Here is a 21036-nt window from a genome sequence, read left to right as displayed (position 1 = left end):
AGAAGGGATACTCTCCTTGAGCTCTTAGATATTCAGCTTGTTTCCCACAAGGATCTTGAAGCAATGCTTATAGGTAGGTGTCTCACCCAGACACTAAGAACTGCACTGACTTACTCGTACAGACAAATATCATGACCAGGTGGCTTATGGGCCATGGGGACGTTTAAAGTTGGACTGAATGCATTTCTGCATTATGATATGACTACAGAAACTGTGATGGCTATTCTTGGTTGTCAACTTGACTACATCTGGAATTAACAAAAACCCAAGCAGCTGGGTACACCTGGGAAGGATACTTGCTTGTTTGTTTTTTGTTTTTCTAGACAGGGTTTCTCTGTGTAGCTTTGGAGCCTATCCTGGCACTCCCTCTGTAGACCAGGCTGGCCTGGAACTTAGAGATCCACCTGCCTCTGCCTCCCCAGTGCTGGGATTAAAGGTGTGTGCCACCAACGCCTGGCTGAAGGGTATTTTTTTAATTAAATAATTTTAAGTGGGAAGACAGACTTTTAATTCCGATCTTTTGAGGTGGGAAGATCCATCTTTAATCTGGGCCACACCTTCTGCTGGCAGCTTATGGAAAGGACATGGAAGAAGGAAGCTTTTGCTCTTTGCTTGCTTCAATGGCATTAGAGCTTACTTCTTTGGGATTCCGGTATAGCCTGAAGATCAGCTGAGACATCCAGCCTCATGTACTGAACAACTACTGGACCTTGTATTGGAAATACAACCACTGTTGGACTAGTTAGACCACAGCTTGTAAGCTATTCTAGTAAATCCCATGAGTGTGTGAGTGATTCCATTCATTTTATCAGTTCTGTTCCTCTAGAGAACTCTAATACAGAGGCCAGGAAGAGAGATGAGAGTATGCCAGCAGAACACTGCCTGCTAGCCCCAAAGGAAGAAGAGAAAATCAGGCAAAAGGGAAGGCAGGCTGCAAACACGTGATATGCATTGAGAAAAATAGGGTTCCACAGGCTATTTGAAGATCGGAGCTGCTTCTCTTCCTATATCCTCAAGGACACTGGGTGAGGCTGCCAGTTCCAGAGGGCAGGACCAGGACCTGGAAGTCTTTTGGATGCAACTTCCAGAGCTTGAAGCTGAAAGTGAAAGATCAAGCCCAAAGGCTGATAGGTGTATTCTGCAGAGCCATGGTGCTGACTCTACCACCCAATGAGTCTAGAAAGTGGCTCTGCTGCTCCCTCCCTACAAAGGGTGGTTTCTGAGCCACAAGACCCAGTGTCAGCTCAAGCAGGCTGATGAGAAGGCTGAGGCCAGGCTTGGCAGTATAACGCTCCCTCAGCAACAGCATGGGGAGCAGAGCAACCGAAGCCCCAGTTGTAATGAATTTGGCAGTAGTTCAAGGGACACGGGGCAGAGGACTGTGAATGAAGAGGAAGAGGAATGTGATTTTGAAGACAAGAAGGGCCTTCGAAGACCTTGGGAGAATGGTATCAGGCTGAACCACTCCAGGGATACTGGATGTCTAGGATCTGGTGTGTGGATGTGACCTGTTCCAGACATACTGCTGGAGAAATACTTATTTGGCAAAGTATGTTAGGAAAATGACCAGAATGCCAGAAAGGAGGGAAAGGGAAAAACCAAACCAACCCAGTCAGCCACATGAGAGAAAACGCTGCTTTAATCAAGACTACCTTGAAGGCCTTAACCTCACACACAATATTAACACCGTTGTTTGTCAAACACAGAAAAGAGGTCACGATCAGCAGTTTAGGTCCAAAGTGATTTCATGAAGGCTTTGCTAAAACTTCATTTAAAAATAACCCAATGTCACGTTCTTGGCATCTTGGTCGACCAGGAAAGGCCAAGCCTCATTCCAGTCCACAGCCCCATCCCTGGTCTGAGCCCTCAGCCCTCAGGAGTTACCTGGAGCCCTGGAGCGCCCCCTCCACTGGTCAGATTTGGCACATATTTTAAATTTTATTTGACTTTCACATTTACATGTTCAGGAAGCTTTTTGAGAGGAGGGCTGTGGCCCTTAGGAAAAGCTATCACAATTTCTCCCAACCCTGGGCAGATGTGTGTGCCTGGGACTCCCTCAGGCAGACCATTCTGTCATCTTTAGCTGTATTTTGCTACTGGTTGGCAGCTGACATGGCTGTTGTGGCTTTCTTCTTGCCTGGGCTGGCCTCAATGCCTGGATGGCATGTTGCCAGAACTGGCCTCACCCAAGACTTTATTGCTGATGAATCTGATTATCCAACTTGGGGGTCTTTCAGTCCAGAATGGCGGCACTGTTAAGAACCAGGGCTGGAGGATCCTGTCTGTCGACGTGGACTGACATGGCAGTGTGTAAATAGGACTGGGTTCTGCAATGCTGGCATGGCGTGCCTGCTTGTCGTCAGTATCTATCCATTGGAAATGCTTTGTCTTTTCTCCCCTCTCAGGACAGTGAGGCTTGTGGAGGAGACCGGTGAAAAAGCCCCTACTGCTCACTCCAAGGGCAGTCTAAGACAAAAGCAGGAGCCAAGACAAACGGTACCCAATTTCACAGCAGCCTGAGTTTCCAGGACCGTCCAGTTCTTTCTCCCCTGTGACAAGTTCCAAGTCTCCAAAGATGTCCCTACATACCCCCTCACTTTCCAGAAGGGTATCTCTTCTGCAGAATGAAGCAGGTGCTTGCAGGGTCAGATGTCTTAAAATTTGGGCTAGCCTGGATCTTGAAAGCACAGATTGCTCAAACAATTCTGTGAGTACCAACAGCAAATGTCACAGGACCTCAAGCTCCAGGAGCATACATGATCTGCATCTGCGATTATAGGTATGCCAAGATGGAAGAAAGAGGTATCATTCTGACTTAGATTTGAGTCTGCACAGGCCCCAGAAACTTTTGCAGCCATTTAGCATCTCCATCTCTCTTCAAAGTGCTGAGTCTATACAACCCACAAGTCACAGGTGATACCTCCCGGCCACTGGTTAGCTGGCAATGCCAGTGTGACACTGAAGGGAACAGCTCCTAACACTGTCTCCTCTGGGTCTGCCCACCAGTCTGCAAACAGTCTTTCCTAACCTCTCATGGGAGTGATGGCTAGTGACTCCTAATGACTCAGGTTGGGGGAGGGGCTCAGAGCATCTGACATCCAAGCTAAGATAATCAGAGCCCAACATCATCTGTTCACGGAACCACAGGGAATGATGGAAAGAAGTCTCATTTCTGTGCTCAGACCTCCATCTAGTCAGCCCCTGATCTAGCAACAATTCAAGGGTCCTATGCATTAATTTAGCAAAAACTCTGGCTTCTGATACCCAAAGAGCTTAAAGTCTCCTTCAAAACGTGCATACAGGCGCCGGATGTCTCGTTTGCTGATGCCCAGGAAGTAGTGTTCCACTTTAGTTCTATTGTACAAGGTGATGCCTGGAGGGATGGTGGGGTAAGACACCAGGTGGTCTATGCCAGCTTCTTTCAGGATGTACGGGGCATCCTCTTCCAGGGTCTCGTGGTGTCCGATCACACTGTACTTTATCTCACAGGGTGCACAGAGTTCTACGTAGGTCACCCAATGGATGATATGATCCCCAAACTGAAGGTCTAACCACCTGCGGTTTGGATCACCCAGATAGCGCACAAAATCTTCAAACTGGATGCCCCGGGTCTCTGTCCGGTTCTTCCTGTACTTCCTAATAATGCCAGGAGCAATATCATGCCTGTACCAAGGCTCAAAGCGGGGATTATGAAGAAATTTATCCTTAAAGGCAGAAATCAGTCTTTCGAAGGGATCTCTTACAATAAAAAACTTGAAGTATGTTTTCAACCTGAGGAAAGAAAATAAAATAAGAGACAAAACTGATGCTCTGAGTGGGTAGAAAGGGGAGGAGAAGAAGCAATACCAGGCTGGGCCCTGTGCAAACTGTGTCCACCTCGCAGTGCACACTGTGTACTGTGACCTGAACATTGCTAGCAACCCATTCTACAGGTGAGGAAACAGAGACTTAGAAAACCTGAACTGGGACTGAAGAGATGACTCTTTCAGAGGTTAAGAGCACTGGCTTAACATAGAGCACTTCCAGTGGTGCTGAATTCAACTCCCAGTAACCACATGGTGGCTCACAGCCATCTATAACGGGGTCTGATGCCCTCTGTTGGCATGCAGGTGTATATGCAGATAGAGTACCATATACATAAAATAAATAGATCTGGAAAAAAAAAGTGTGAGCACATTAGAAAGAAACAAAGAAGGAAGGAAAGTAAGGAAGGAAGGGAGAGGGGAGAAGAAAGGAAAGGAAAGGAAAGGAAAGGAAAGGAAAGGAAAGGAAAGGAAAGGAAAGGAAAGGAAAGGAAAGGAAAGGAAGGAAGGAAGGAAGGAAGCCCGAATTGCTCTATACCTGCTCAGAGCCCTAGCGTTCATCCTCTGGGACAGATGTGAAACTGTTTGATCAAGGGTTTGTCTCATTTGGCTAATTCAAAATTTCAAAACTTTTACAAGTTTTCTTTTTTCCTGGGCAGGAAATCATCAGGGCTAGAACTGTGAGTCGGTGTTAACCGAGGCCAGAGATTTATTTTATGGGCACAGCTTTAAAATTGCACCCCAAGCTGCCACCAAAGTAAGAATAAAGAATGGGATGAGGGAACAGGAAGCTATCTGTACACTTCCAACAGGAAAGGCAGCCTGGGCAAGCTGCCGAGCAGGGGCGCCAGCTTGAAGGGCTGGTGATGGTACTGATGCTAACAGGACTGGCATGATGACCTTTATCTGTGGCAACACTGCACCTACAGTGAGCTTACCCGAAAGCCAGAAACTGTTGTCCCTGGTCTGCCTATGTAATTCATGGAACCTCACAAAGGCCATGAAGCGGAGCTTAGAGCTCAGTGGGACAGTCCACACCCAGGAAGACATCTGACAAAAATTTCAGAGTTGTAGTGACTACGTTACCCAAGGCCAGAAGCAATGAAAACAAACAAACAAACAAACAAACAAACAAACAAACCCCCCCCCCCCAAAAAAAGGTTGCAAAGCCAGGGAGGGCCAAATCCAGGCTCTACCTGATGCGGAAGGGCAGCAGCTCTTGATTCTGACCCCTTCAGTGTGGCTAAAATTGGAGAACTGTCTCACTCATTAGCTGCCGACTCTACCACTGCCACAGTCAAGGGAGAATGTGGACTGCACCTCCTGCAATGGGATCTGCTCACCCGACAACTCCAGAGGGAAGTATGCACAGAAGTGGGCCTGGTGTCTTGGGAAAGTGCAATACTTTCTTTATAATGAAGAAAAGATCCTATTTGGTAAAGAATCCATAAAACTTAACAAAATCCAAACAACTTTGGCAATAAGCTGATACAAACTTCAAAGACCTTTTGTGACAAGGTTGAAAAGGTCTTCTGAAATTCTCAGGAGGACTGCTGAGTTGCAGTGAGCAGGACACAGTCAGGTCACCATTGGCCGCTGTATGCCAACACAAAACAGCTGGGAGCCAAGTGGATCACACTGCAAGTACAAACTGAGCCTGGAGCTTCGCTGGAAGAGTTGCCCTTCCTCTTCCCCTCAGCCAAAGCTGTCCTTACCTCTTCTGAATTCCTGTTTTGCTGAAGGAGGAGAGACGTGGAAGGCCATTTTTCTCATGATCATGGACCACATTTTCAGGGATCTCTTCAATGGAAGAAAACGCTCCTGGGGGAAACAAGAGGAGAAGGTTTGTGAACCTCCTCAGTATGAATCTTAGAGGTGCCCACCCATGTAGTCTCCCACCACACCCGAGAAGCCTATCTTCAATGTCCACCTGTGAACCTTTAGATTCCAGCTGCCCCTGCTGAGGGATTAACAGAAGGAATATATATATATTGAACTAACACCTTAGAAACAGAATGAACACGCTGGCACTGTACCTAGAGGCTACATCTTCCCTAAAACAACAGCTTGTTCTCCTCTGAGAGGGCAGGGGTGTTGGAGGGGCATGGCATGCAGAACAGTGTCCACAAATGCTCACAGCACTGCCAGGTCCTCGTCTCCATGGCAGACTGTGCTCTTGCAGCACAGCAAACACTATTAGACCAATGGTGTTTCTCACAGAATGCCATGGCAGCCCACATGGCAAAAAAAACCCTGGCTAAATTCAGGGATTGGAGGCAAGGAGGACACACCCGAAGAAGGGACCAGGTTCGCAGGGGACCTGGGGGCTGGACAGACTTTTCTTTTTCCAGTGTAGACAAATGGAAACGACAGTGATGAGACCCTGTGGGCTCTGCCAGCTTCTGCGAACTATAGCTTTTACACCACAAGCTTTGAGTCCCCACAAGGAGGAAACTTTCCTGGGTCACTTGTGCAAGAGGCCCAGCCTTGACTTAGTCATTCATTTCTCCTCCAACGACTTGTGGGCTAGTCCAGAGAGCTGAAATGTGCCCTGGTTAGCACATCTGACCAAGCAGTTACAAGAAAGCCAGCTTTCTGCAGGGACTTGTGTAGTACTTCCTCCATACTACCAAAAGGAGCCATTTCCCTTATCTCTGGCAGAAGGGAGAAATGGCTGTCTGTGGTGTCTATTAGCCGACCAAAGCCCACGCTGGGCTCCAGGCTCCCTTAGTGTTACAAGTACCTGTTACACATTTAAGGGTCCATGCTGGCATCCTAGCCCTTTTCACCTCCTCTCCTTTCCTAAACTTCTCCAGCTCATGGGCTCCCCCTCCCCCACCACCCAGCTACTCAATTTCCTTATCCCTTGGCTCTCTTTGTCTCCCTCTCTTTGCCAAAGCCCCCATACCTCTGCCCTGCCCCTGCCTCTCTCATGGCCAGGCCCAGTCTGTTGGCCATGTTCAGTCTACAGCTCTGTGCTCTGGACTCTTCCAGAGGCCTCTGGCTGTTCTCTCTCACACATCTACAATAAAACCTTTTTGCTTTTGCTTCTTTTTTCTTTTCTTTTTGTAGGAAAAAAGATTTAAAACAAATACACATTGTTTTAGAAGTAAACAAGCTGACTTTCTCTACTAAAGCAAGTAATGGGTTGGACAATAAAAGCCTTCCTAAAATAAGTTTAATTTTTTGTTCTTAATAAACATTTTATGGGTGTTGATGTCGAGCGGGTTCCTTGTTTCCAATTTAAATCATTTATAACTGATACATAAAAACATAGTCCACAATTCTGACTAACACAGCAAGTTTGTCATGAGCTGTGACTCCTAGAAATGTCAGAGAAGAGGGGTTCTGATACACACATTCACGTAGCTTACTTTTATTTCATCCCACTGTTGTGAGTTAAGGTGCTCTCCACTGCCACGGCCCATTTGTGAGCCCTTTTTTGTATGCTTTGTTTTCATTTTGATTTGTAGCCTTGATCTCCTGTTCAAAAATCCAGCACACTGGCATATTACTTCAGGAGCACATTAACTGTATCCAGAAGATGAAGTCTTGTCTTTTTTGCCCTCCAACTGGCCTAGAGAAAGGGCAAGTGGCAGCCAACACTGGCCAGTATTACAAAGAGTAGGCTTGGGATCTGTGGGCAAGATGCTGAACCACAAGAATCAGTCCCAAGGTAGCCAGGGTATGATTTCTGACCAGAAGTCCCAATGCTGTTTGTTGGAACTCAGCCAGTTAGAGCTGAATTTTAACAGACAGAGGCTATTAATTATTTTAGGTCAGTTTAAACTAATTAGGATTTAAATAAACCCAGTGACTAAACAGAGCAGTGAATAATCAAAACCATAGTGTATGAACTCATTTTTCTAAGATTTAATTTTTACCCCAGTAAACATTGGATTTTCTGAAGCAAGCTAACTTAATGCTTTATGTCTACACAAGAAAACAAGGCACAGTTTCTGTCTACACAGGCAGCACAGAAGACTTGGTCTACAAGGGAAGCTGCCTGAGGCTCAGGAGGCTGGAGTCTCCTCCCAGGCTCTGGCAGTGGCCCGTTGACTACAGAATACCTCAGGGAGTATTGTGGCCTGGAAGTACTCATCACACAAGCCATGAAAAAGAAGGCCTAATGGGGGTGGAGAAGTTGAGTAAAGATGATAAGTTATATCTGTGAAACCCCAGGAAATCCTGACCTTGGTTCTGTGACCAAAATATCTCAGAGCCACCAACCAGTGGCTGGCTGGGGTTGTAGCTTAGTTGTAGAATGTTTGCCTAGCACACACACAGGCCTGAAGTCCATGCCCAGCACTGTAAAAATGAAACAAAGAAGTTAACACCACCAGCTTTTAAAGAGAACTTTCAGAAGATTGTGGGTCTTTTTGGAAGGAACCATCCTCTCCTTTGATGCCACCTTTACCCATCCCAGGGGGACATTCCCCAGATGCCACACTTACCATTTAGGACAATCAGCACTTTCTTCCACTGGGTGTTGCCCACTTTGGGAGTCTGACAGAAAAGAATCTTGTGCTTGTCACAGACAAATATTCGATCAAGGACAAACTTAGAGACCTCAGTGTGTGAGAGGTTCCTCAGGGCCTCTTCCTGGCAGGCATTTCTGATGAGCTCCAGCCGTTCCAGATAAACCGGGGGCTGGTCAGGACGGCCATCAGAGAGCATCCTCCCAGTTGGCTGTCGGAGAGAGGGATAGAAGAGGGAACATGGGTATGAAACAGGAGAGAACCTCTGAAGTCCCCATTCTCTTGCTTTCTTTCCATTTCTAGAGTGACAACTACCATTTCCTGCCACTTCACAGGGCCCTTCTCAGCCCCCTCATCACAGACTCACTGAGTTCTAAAGATGGATGGGAACATGTGGCCAGGAAAACAGATGTCCACTTGGTTCCTGTGACTTTCCTAAAAGGCTGACTTGATAAACTGAAAAGATGAGAAAGCTGGAGTTCCAAGAGAAGAGGTGGTGTAGAGGGCTTCACAGACTGGAAGAACATCCCTAGGATGTTCTTCTTGAGTCTAGGACTCAAGCTCACCCCCATCTTCCATGGCTCTGAAGGCTAGGAGGACCATTCCTTCCATAGCTACTAAGTCTTGGCTGGGTGTGTGACTGGGGCTACCCAAAAGAGCCTTAGCTGAGTGTGTGTGCATGTGTGCACATGAGCACAGTTGGTATATGTATGGGGGAGAGGGGTGCTAAACAGGAAGAGCAGAGTGGCATGGACAGGGCAGAATGAGCAGTAACATGTGGATTAGTTTGCAGCAACCCTTCTGATCATGACTTGGGTGTGTGCATGAATGTGGATATAGTATTTGGGGATCTGCCCCGGAAGGTGTATGTTCCCCAAGAGGCATCTTGAAATAGCAAGGGACCACTACAGGGTAAGCTCTCTTTCCCCCAGATGTGATATCTCCTCAGTCGGGCCCTTGTCTTGAACTGCTTTGCAAACAGGTTGCCTGCCCTCTATTTCAATATTTTCTATTAACGATGCCCCTTGGGTTATCTCAGAAGAGCTTTATAGACCTGGTGTTTGCCACATGAATGTCTTGTTGACAAGAAGCCACCATGGCCACCTGCTCTGACTAGTGTCTCTGTTCTTACTGGGTTCTAATTGGCACATTCACTCTGTGAACCCGGCAGCACCCAATCTTTTCCCTAGGCTAGTCCCAGACTGACAAACATCATTAGTGGTGGATACTTCATCCCCTCAGTCACAATTGTGACCTTCCAGACCCAGCATGAGGACCAAAGGGAGCAACCTTCCTGAATATATCCCTGTCCTTGGACAGGGAACAAAGAGAGTTATGTGTGAAAGTAGCCCTGTAGGGGAATATATGGAGTCAGTACCCAGGCATCGAGGACTCCATGGAAGCTGACTGCCTAGACTGAGCCTCTTATCTGCCGTGCCATCTGGGGGCCTCTCCTTTGCCCTGGGTTCAGTAGCTCATCCAACAGTTTGGAGACTGGTCCCATGTTCCCTCTCACTCCAAAATTCCACTCTGTGTCAAAAATCTTTTCACATACTCAGTTTCTTCCTGATCCTATTCAACATACTCCATTCCCCCAATGAAGTCAACATTCCATCCACCAGGAAGGGATTCAGCATAACCAACACTGACAGAGGACCCATGATGAGGGATGCAGCACAGAAGACCACTGGCCTCACCGAGGTCAAGCTAAAACGATGGGTGGAAACACACAAATCCAAGGAACTCCAGCTTGAATAACCCTTGTTATTCCTTATTCAAAATGCTTAGGAAAAGAAATGCGTTGGATTTGGAACTTCTTTTGGATTTTGTAATATTTCTATTCACAAAAAGAGATCACAGGGACTCCAGTCCAAACCTGAATTTCATATATGTTCTATATACATCTGAAGGAAATTTTATATGATTGGAAGGGATTGAATGCAGGGCATTCTATGTGTTAGGTAGGAGGACAGCATTAAGCAATAGCCCTAGCAATAATAGAATAGTTTTAAGTGATTTGATGCATAAAACAAAGTTTCATAGCGTGGAAATTTCCACTGTGGTACCATGTTGGCACTCAAATAATTTCAGACCGTGTGGTTTTCATATATTTGATTTTCAGATTAGGGATTCTCACCCTGCACTATAAGTCAGGCTGCATGGCATAGGTGGGAACCCATGAGAGCCTCTGGGGAAAGCTGCTCCCATGTGACAAGGTCACTGTGCAGTGTACCTTAAGAAAAGCAGTGTCCCTGTCAGACGGACAGGGCTTGTGCTCACCTTTGTATCCTCAGGAAGATGCTTTTCTCCTCTTAGCTTCCCTGCTTCTGGCATGGTGGTCAGGGACACAAACTCCTGTTTGGCACTATACCCTGGAAGACAAGTGATTCAGACAGCTTTGTACAGAGCACTGGATACAGACAATGGTGGGATGGAATGCCACTCCAGGAAAGGCTGCACCCACCCAGCCATTCCCCAAAGGCTTTCAGTAAAGGCAACCCACCTGGGGGGAAGTCAGTCTATTTAAGAAAGGGAGATAGAGTCAGTGAACCTCAACAGACAGAATGAGCCATTACCTAGTCCTCACACTGTAAAACACAAAGCCACACAACTCAAAAGAAGAACAGGGCAAAAATCCTTAGAACACTGAACCTCATCAAAGCTCAAGACCTGTTTTTTATAAAAGGTCATTTGAAGGGGAGGAAAACAGAAGCTGTGGGCTGGGAGAATCCGTTTGCAAGCCTCACACTCCACAGAGAGTATGCATCTAGAAGGCATAAGGAAATCAACAGATGCAGCACTTAGGAAACTATAAATAAACAAGACGATCTGCAAAGATCAAGATAGGCAGAGCCACCTTACCATCACCGGCCAGGAGGCAAATGCAAATCACAATCACAGGGAGACAGCACCACAGACCCCTCAGACCATGTGAGAAAGAACCAGGGGCTACACCAAACGCTGCAATGTGGAGAAACCTGGCCATGGATACAATGCTGCAGAAATGAAATACAGAATAACTACTCTGGAAAAGGGTCTGGTAATTTTCTTGAGGAAAAAACAAAAACAATATGGTAACAAGACCCAACAATCGTGTTTCCTAGCACTTATTACAGAGAAGTAAACATTTATGTTCAAACAAAAACCCACATACCAATTGAAAGGTTCAGGCATTATGCTGGCCTGCCTCTGTTACCTGTCGGAATCCGCTCAGGCAGTACCCAGCTGGGCTTTGGTGGCTCACGCCTTTAATCCCAGCACTCGGGAGGCAGAGGCAGGCGGATCTCTGTGAGTTCGAGACCATCCTGGTCTACAGAGTGAGTTCCAGGACAGCCTCCAAAGCCACAGAGAGACCCTGTTTCAAAAAACCAAAAACCAAAAAAAAAAAAAAAAAAAATCCAAACCAGAACCAAAAGACAATAATCACCAAGGGTGACATGATGGACCTTCACAGTGACAGAGGTGTTCTACACCTGGGCCATATCTGTGTCAGTATCCCAACTGCTGTGTAGCCCTGTAAACAATTATCTTATGAGGACATATGGCAAATGGAACACAAGGTCTACCACTCCTATGCTACTTCTTTTTCTTAAAAAAGAAAGGAAGGAAGGAAGGAAGGAAGGAAGGAAGGAAGGAAGGAAGAAAGAAAGAAAGAAAGAAAGAAAGAAAGAAAGAAAGAAAATTATATGTATGGTTACTCTGCCTGAATGTATGTCTGTGTACCGTGTGTATTCCTGATGCCTGGGGAGGCCAGAAGGGGGCACTGGATCCCCTGGAACTGGAGTTACAGATGGTTGTGAGCTGCCACGAGAGTTCCAGGAACGAAACCTGGGTCCTCTAGCCAATGCTCTTACCCACTGAGTCAGCTCTCCAGTTCTTCAGTGGTATTTTTTACAAGGGCATGTCACTCTCCAGAAACCCCACTCCCGAAAAAATTTAATTTACATTAAAAAACAAAACTTCAGCAGTCAGGCTAGTTTCCATGTTCATGCCAGAAGTCATGTGACTATAAGTCAGACTACAGGACAGTTTACAAGCCACTCGGGGAGCAAAACAACAGATTTTGTAGAAACCTTTCAAGTAGAGTCTGGACATAATCTATCACTTTATGGAAATAAACGTACTTTCAATTTCTCACAGAAACACACATATACAATAAAATGACACAAAATATATAAAACTATGACTTCATGTAATAAAAATGTCCCCCGACTTGGTTCAGTGATGCCTATATGTTGCCTGCTTTACTATAGCCCCAGACCACCTCAAGACTGAGGTGGTCTGTTTTTAAAATTTATTTGATTATTTTTATTTTTATTTGATTTTACTTTGTGTGAACATTTTGCCTACACGTGTTATCTGTACCACATATGTGCCTGGTACCCACAGAGGCCAGAAGAACTGGGAGTTACAGACAGGTGTGAGCTGCCATGTGGGTGTTGGGAATAGAACCTGGGTCCTGTGGAAGAGCAGTCAGTGCTCTTAACTTCAGCGCCTCCCTGAGCTCATCCAGTCAGGCTGTTGAATAGCTGCCTCCCTACAGCACACAGTGTCTGTCTACTCTGCTTTGGTTCTCTTCTGCACCATGAGAAAGAAGGCACCCTACTGTGCACTAATACCACTCTGCTCCCATGCCTCAGTTACTGGGCTCTACTGCAGTCCCTGCTTCATGAACCCCACAGCCATCTTCCTCTTTGTCTACATTTGAGTAAAAGTGCAAACCTGGCTGGAGCTACATGAACAAGCTGTTCTGAGACTACCGTAGGATAGAGTATGCTGTTTGGCAGATGAAGTCATGTAACCACCCACCCCAGCGTTCCTAGCTGCACTGAAGGGGGCTTTGACAACTACACTGACTTGTCCAATCGCCACTGACTCACCCTGTCACCTTTGGGTGTTGACATGCTAAACGGATTTGTGAAACCTGTGTTTCCTTACATTCTGGGTAGAAAGAAATGTGTGCTGAATGCTGAATAACCGACTTGCTGCTAACTTCTGGGAAACAATGTATTTCCCAGGCTCAGAGCACATAGAAGGCCATGGTTACCAAGGAACATTTCACGCCCCCCCCCCCCGCCCCAGGACCAGCTAGCCTGTCAGTCACTACCTTGGTGTGAACATTTTCATGATTTTAGGCTCCTGGAGTCTCTCTCCAGCTAACCCAACCCTACCTGACTACAGACAGAGGAGGAAGCAGATTGGCCTAGTGTTTGCTTTCTGCCCTTCTGCTGGAGGGGAATTCTCTTCAGCAGCCACTAGCATCACTACTATGACCAGAGGTCAGTCCCTCTCTCCACTCTGCCCCTCAGAAGCAAGTCTCCAGCTTCAGGGTGAAGGGCTGCAATCCTCAAGGCATAGTTGGGCATCTTCATGTCTAAGATTATGATTGCTAACAGTTAGGGGTTTGTAGAAAATGTCTACAATTGTGAATAGAGTACCACTTTGCTTTGCTTTTCTAAAAGTGGCCACAATTGTTCCCTAGCTGCCTTCTGTGCTATGTAATGATGCTGCCTTCTGCCTCACAGCTCAGTTCCAAACCTATGCTATGGGCAGCGGGCAGAGATAATCCAAAGTCATGGGGTCTGCCTGTCAGCCACTGAGAAGCAACCCGAGGAGCTGCAATCAGGCCAAAGACTGACTGAAAGAGCAAGCCCGACAGATGAAAGAAAATTATGTGTACAAATATCACAGACCAATGGAAGGGTTGTTTCTTATTTCAAATCTTGACAAATCATGCCACTAAATACCTATCACTGGGTTGGATTTATTTTCTTTGATACAATCTGGTTATTAACACCTGATTTTTGTTCAGCAGAAAAGAAATTTACTAAGAATAGATCATTGTACAAATATCAATGTGGCTTTACTGCTGAGCTGACATAAACCACAGTGGCGTCAAAAGCAGCAAGCATGGACGCACAGTAGGTTAGGACACACAGGACAGATGAGCTCTTGGCTCAGCTGAGGTGGCCAGGGAAATCATGACGGACAAGTAGGCATGAAGAAAACACCTACACAATGTGGCTGGGATTCCACACCAGTGATCCAGCTCCAAGAGAAGAGAGCCAGCAGGAAGAATAACCCAAGGGCATCTAGCCATGTTATCGTGTTTCCTGAACACCATGTCCAAGGACCATCCAGCAAGCAATTTCGCTCTGGGGACCACTGGGCTGTAAGTCACCTCCTTGCAATTATACTCATGTGTGGCCCTTGGTTCAAAAGCCAACATGGTTTGAATGCATAAAAAATAAATGTCACAATTAGATAACAGTCCAGGAGTTCACAGGCACCTCTGATATTTCGCAGTCTACCAGTGACTGAGAGGGTGTCCTTTAACAGGGAGTTGCAGAGGGATTCAGGGTGGAGAAGAAGAGATGCCTGTAGCACCCCCAGCCCAGTGTCCTCTTTGATGTCTTGGGTCAGTACTATGTACTTAACTTCCAAATTCTTCATTCAGTCCTAATCACTTAGACTGGCAAGATATTGAATGCACAAATCCACTCAGAAATAAGAATGAAGAATGAAGTTGATGGACAATGATCTGACCAGATACTTTGAAGACAAGGACATATGCTCTGAGTCATGACAGGGAACTCATACTTTAAGCTCTATGATAGCAAGGGATCCTTGTGATATCTTAGTTTACAAGATATTTTGGGGTGACAGTATTCCCCCTGAATTTCATGTTGGGGTAAATGGAGGCTAACGGGGCCAGGCCTGGCTCTGAAGGCATTCAAGAGTAGGCTATATGGCCACTCCAAATGTCAGAGTGTAGAGGAACTGTCTATCATTAGTCTTAAGACAGAGCTGTTTGGTGAGCTGTGCTAAAAAGTTTTTGTCCCAGTTAAAATCTTGAAGGTGAGGCCAGCAAGGAGGTGTCTTATTTAGGGTTTCTATTGCTGTGAAGAGACACCATGACCACAGCAACTCTTACAAAGGAAAACATTTAGTTGGGGCTGGTTTATAGTGTTGTGGAATATTAATTTAAGATGTGTTACATTTGTTTATGCTGTGGAACATTTGTTTAATGGTGCAAAGACATGTTGCATTCTTTTATGTTGCAATTGTTCAGCTCGGTGAAACTGTGTTACTTTGCCTATCTCAAACACCCAATTGGTCTCATAGAGACAAAGCCACACCTCCCAAAAGTGCCACTCCCTTTGGGAGCCATTTTCTTTCAACCACAGGTGGCTTGGTTTGGTGCCTGCTGCCAATCTCAATGACCCTAGCTCAATTCCTGAGTCTTACATGGTGCAAGAACTCTGACCTCTGTCCTCTGACCTCTACTAAGTAAGCATTATCAGTTTTCTTTTTTGGCTTTTTACCTTCAATGTCTCCTTAAGTTTTTGCAGTTCTGGTGTCTAAGCCCTTCTGAGAGCAGTGAACCTAAATCCTGCTACCTCCCCATATAGTGACATTACCTTTACCAGAACCCACTAGGAAGGTGTTCTTTAAAAGCCCCAGTCAGAGAACATAAAAATGCAAGGGCATATTTAATTCTTATTTTTGTTTTGCTTTTTTGAGATGGGGTCTCACTGGTGCTCTGTCTGGTCTCTAACTCACAGACTCAGTCGGTCCCAGCATGAGAGCTTCCAGAGTGGCAAGAGTGGAAGGTGTGTGTCATCAGGTTTAAATAATTTATCTATGGCTTACAGAAGCCTCACTGAGAAGTAGTACACACTGTCCTGGTTTTTTAACTAAACCAAGCTACAAAACAACTTAATCTCATGACTCTCCCTGCCGGGCCTTCCTCACTAAGAGAAATATCTAGGGGTAGAAGTCACATGTTCTCAAGCGTTGGTTTTTTTTTTTTTTTTTTTTTTTTTTTTTTGCCGTTCTCCATTTGGGGCTGGTTCCCATCTCAGAAATCTGAATTTTATCTGTGTCATTAGCAGAAGGTCACAGAGCCTGGCAGCTGTCTATGAAGTACCTCCAAGATGAGAACCATTCTCTGTCTTCACAACAGGTCACTGCATTGACTGTGCTGTCATTGCTAAAAAAAAAAAAAAAAAAAAAAAAAAAAAAAAAAAAAAAAAAACTCCAAACGGCGACACTAAGATCACTGCTCACACTCCAACCTTGCTCTGAGGTTTGAAGCTCACTCTTCCGATGGAGCCCCTGGTTCAAGCACTACATGATGGCTCTGGATGTCCAATACAGCAAGTGCAACATCCCTTCCCCAGGCTGTGCAAACCTCATCAGCTTTCTCCCAGGAACTTCAATAAGATGATGATGGGACTTGTGATGACAGCCAGGTGGTAGCAGATGTTAAGTGCCTATAATTATCCCTGCATATAAACCATGGTGAGGGGAACCACCACATGGGCTAACTTAGGGGTTTCCTTCTTCTCTCATATCCCCCATGTCTGCTTCTGGTTTTGTCTCTCAGTAGGTTAAAGTGAGGACAGAGAGGATGGAGACGTGTGGGACGTTATATGCCCTTAGAACAGCTAGGCACATACCCAGAGTTCTTGGTGGTATAGAGGGAGCCTACAGCCAACTGGTCAAACTACTGTGTCACAGGTTGGTACAGCCACTAGACGTTAAGTGGTGAACTCTGCTGGCAGAGACGCAGCTCTAATGAGCTGTGTAACTGCAGAGGGAGGCACAAAGCTCTGTGCTCATTTCCCAGGAACTGCTTCTCTGGCCAGTCTACAGCACTAATGAGCTGTCCCCACATGAACCATGCCCTCTCCTCTCCTCAGCTCCTCCACTTGGCCCCAGAGGAAATGGCACAGAACCGAAGGGCAACATCACACACCTCCTGGCACATGGCAGCCCTTCGCTAACCAGACCATCAGCTGGCAATGTCAGAGCAGGAGTGTTTCTATTCTGTAAGCGAATGTTGCCGCGTAGGTTGACAGACGACAAGAACATGAAACAGAATCAGCTTGCCCGAGACCAAACCTAGCACTTCATCATCTTCCTCTGACTAGTAAAGGGTGATGAAATCCTACAACACAGCCTCACAATACACATTTAAACAACCCTCCTTCCACTATGTGAAGGACAGCCATTAATCATAGGTCTCCAGTGTGAAACAGCTGGCACTCTGGCCGAGCAACCACAGCTGGGCTCAGACGCGAGTCAGAGACTGTGACATTTCTTGCTGCCAGGTGTTCAGAGGCCTCACAGGAAGGAAGCATCTCTATCCCAAAGGTGACACAGTGGCTTCAGCCACAAACAAAGAGCCTTTTCAGGAGTGGCTCAGCATAGCCACTGACCAGCCCCCCTCTGGTTTTGGTTATATGAAGACTTTGGAAGCCCACTCGTATCCCTCGGTCAAGCTAGCGGTCCTTTATGCTTGGTGCCTCGGCAGAGTGTTGCAGGAGGACTCCGTCAGTCATAAATCCATTCTGCCAAGAAGCATACCTACCATCTGGGTCTTTAAAGGTCAACGTGATGAACTTGCTGGCCACCATGAACATGAAAATCACCCAAAAGCATGCGGCCAGTAGAAGCCAGTGGTGGTGCATGTTGTCAGACACGCGCCATTCAATGATCCTTCCTGGAAGACACAAGTGAGAGAGATGCCTTTGCCACTGAAGGGTAACACTGGTGACTTGAATTAACAGAACCCATACCACTAAGAACATTTCTACTTTGCTACAGTGGGTATTCTGACTTGACATTTCAAATTTAATGAATACTACTGAAGGACCTATCTTATAATTAAATCAACTCCCAAATGCCTGGTGGTGGGGAATAAAAAATGAGCAAATAACATCCTGGAATCCAGGAGATTTTGCTGCTGCAGATTGCCTCCTGATTCCCGTCCCCTAGGTCAATGTCACAGGAAGTTCCAGGAAGGGCCTGAAAGGAGGTGGGGTCTAGCAGGAGGCCTGCCAAGGACTAGACTATATCTTCGTAGGGCAATTCCTGGAGTGCAGACACCATGCTGAGGCAATCATGAGACACTGTGTTTAAAAATGCAGACTGCTGGACAAGATGTTGCACACTGAAAGAATCTAATAAAAAAAATAGAAAAACAAACACCTGTGCTTCCACAGCCTCAGGTCATCTGCCTTCAAGGACCTGTGTAGAACTTTTGGGGTGGGTGCTCTTTATGCCATGGCCTGGGAGTGATGTAGGGCACATCTCTTGGTCCTCAGCCTATCACAGAAGACACACTCTGCCGCAAAGACACACAAGTAACCAGGAAGTCACTGTCAATCCTGAGCAGGCGGGACAAACAAGTATGTTTTAGTCAAGTGGTACTTCTTGAGGCAGGATTAGACCATGTAAAGAGATCAAACTGGGCTGTTTTCCACCAGCTGAGTGAGGTCAGCCATCAACATAGACAAGGGAACTGGTCTCCAGTCTGCTGCTGTTAACAGAGGGGGATTTCAGAAATAGCTTCTTAGCCCTGCCGGGTCATAGCTCAGCCAAGCCCCAGAAAATAAGAGCCCTCCTTATTCCCCAGATCTGTATTCTAGAGCTTCAGTGGAACCCGGCATCTGAAACCTTACTCCTTCCACAGGACCTTGTGAGTGGTTCTCTGACATCCCTGCCTGAATACAGTTTGCCAGGGAGCTTATCACCTCCCACGCTGCATGTACCTCTCTGGGTTTTCTTGCAGGTACTCTCAGGTAGCCACAAGTGAGGCCCAGTATATTTTCACTGGGGTCTCCAAGTATGGCTGCCAAATTATATACACATATAGGAGCCCAGTGTAGTTTAAATTTCATATAAACAAATACATTTACTGGATCTACTCAAACAAACAAAATCTTCATTTTTTTTTTCTGTGCTTATAGATTGGGCCTAGTGTTTCCTGCATGTCCCCAGGCAAGGTTGCCAGAGTGAATACATAGAAATGTGACATGCCTTGTTAAGTTTCTAGGAAACAACACATACATTTTAGCCATGCCTTCAATGTTGCATAGCTAGAGTGAAAATACTACTTGCCACTTCTAAACTCAGCCTGTGCCTGACTTGAGGCTGGCTCTCAGGCTACCAGCTCTGTGGCTCAACCTCCATAGTTCACCACAGACATGAGGCCTTCATCCTCCCAGGGGCTACACAAAATGAAACTGCACCAACAAAGGATGAGTACATGTTGTGTGCTAGACCACTGCAAGACATCCCCTGAGGCCCTGGCATATGAAGACTGAAAGTAGTTCCTTCTCTACACCAGGAATATGCTTGGTAGAGCCAGAAATGGTCTGGCACCAGGACCTTGGGAGAGCTGTGTCTTTGGATTTTGAGGACCCTCTTTCCACCCTAGGGGCTACTGGTTATCAACCCCCCAGTTGCTGCATGCTCCTCTCTGACATCCTCAAGGTAGCCTGTGCTCCCCTTGGACAGCACTGATTAGCTTCCTGCTGACTTTGTCCCATGATGGCTTTCTGCTGACCCTGTCCCATTTTTCTCCCCCAAATAGTATATAAGATGCTGTAGTTCTTAATAAGCTTGCTTGGCATAGACACAGCCTGTGCAGGAACCCTTGACCCCAGCTTTCTATCTTTATCTTTCTCATCTCCTGATCCTCCCACTTAGGACCTTGTCACTGAAGATCAGGTCAAGCACTCATTCCCCACTGTAGACCCTAATAAGCCCCTTGTCACCCTTTCCAGATTCCTCTGTGTCCTTCTAGTGTAGTGGCGGGAAATGTGTCCCAAGGAGAGAGGAAAGGAGGGTAGAGATGCCATCTCAGATGATTTCTTGCTTACAGGCAGGCAACGGGCTGTGCTAGATCCTGCAGTCCCAAGCTCATTCAACTTGTCCTCAAGACAATGACACTTGGAGGAGGCCACCCCAGAGGTTGAATGGGAGTGGCCTATGGAGAAATCCTGCAGCAGGGAGGCGGGTGGGGTAGCAGAGGAGTAAAGAGGCCAGACAGTCTCAGGGAGCTGAGTGCAGTTCAGAACAAAGAGGTCCTTGTGCTGGGTGGTGCACTCTCTCCTGAGCAATGCACTGTGAGCAGGGAAGGCAGATGAGGGCTGAGCTGCCTCCAGACACACAGACTTGCTCTCTCTGCACAGCAAGTGACAGGGGATACCCAGGAACTGCCACTCGCTTACCTGCTCTGTTCATTTCCCATGTACCTCTGGGCACTCTGGTCCCTGAGCACTCCTGTGCCTGGCTTTAGGCTCTGGGTGGGGTGGGGTGGGGGTTATACTCATGTATCTAACCTCAGTGGGAACTGGTCTTCTGAGGGGTTCTGATTTGGTATACTCACCGGGCCCACCCACCTCTACAGGAAGCTGGAAGTGATAAAGAGTTCTCTGAAATGCAGGCCTCACCTACACTGTAGGAAGACTGATAATGCAAGGAAGAACTCCAGAGTCAGAGGTTGGAAAGTCCAGCCATGCTTGCCCTCTGGCTCCCTTATACCAGGGACTCCTAGGCACTCTCCCCTGGGCTGGTACCTGGGCATGTCTATCCTCCTCTCCCCCTAGCTGAGTGGCTGAAGACTTGTTGTGAACAGCTGTCTGGGCCCCAAATTTCTCATTTCGATGGATAAATCTACCATCTGCACATGTGCCAATGTGTTGAAGTTCTCACAGAAGAGTCGGATGCGGTATCTCAACAGGCACACAGCGTGGCTTATAGTGACATCCAATGTGCGTCTTCATTTTCCAAAAAGCTTAATTTTCAATGCAATGTGTCTAAAATAGCCTCAGAGCTGATATCTAGACAGTTCCTTTCCTTCCCAGCCCAGCTACTATGCATGCAGGCTTGGGGAAGGGAGAGAAGTAACTGCAAGGCTCTTCCCTCCGTCCTGCCCACTTTAGAACTCATCTACTGCCCTT

The 21036-nt window shown here is 46.6% G+C and overlaps 1 protein-coding gene across 1 annotated transcript; it reads right to left on the bottom strand.

Annotated features, from left to right (window-relative positions):
* Positions 1 to 1647: 1647 nt before the first annotated feature.
* On the bottom strand, positions 1648 to 17784 carry Chst10 (carbohydrate sulfotransferase 10). The gene is made up of 5 exons (XM_035452921.1): positions 17658 to 17784; positions 10562 to 10653; positions 8258 to 8492; positions 5519 to 5624; positions 1648 to 3771 (listed from the first exon to the last, which is right to left on the bottom strand). Exons 1-5 carry the CDS (start codon positions 17755 to 17757, stop codon positions 3234 to 3236), a joined length of 1071 nt encoding a protein of 356 aa, XP_035308812.1. The 5' UTR covers positions 17758 to 17784; the 3' UTR covers positions 1648 to 3233.
* Between the last annotated feature and the right edge of the window lie 3252 nt (positions 17785 to 21036).

This window comes from Cricetulus griseus, assembly GCF_003668045.3.
Source record: "Cricetulus griseus strain 17A/GY chromosome 1 unlocalized genomic scaffold, alternate assembly CriGri-PICRH-1.0 chr1_1, whole genome shotgun sequence".
NCBI lineage: Eukaryota > Metazoa > Chordata > Mammalia > Rodentia > Cricetidae > Cricetulus > Cricetulus griseus.
Note: the sequence above shows the minus strand (reverse complement) of the source record. Positions and strands in the feature narration are given on the sequence as shown.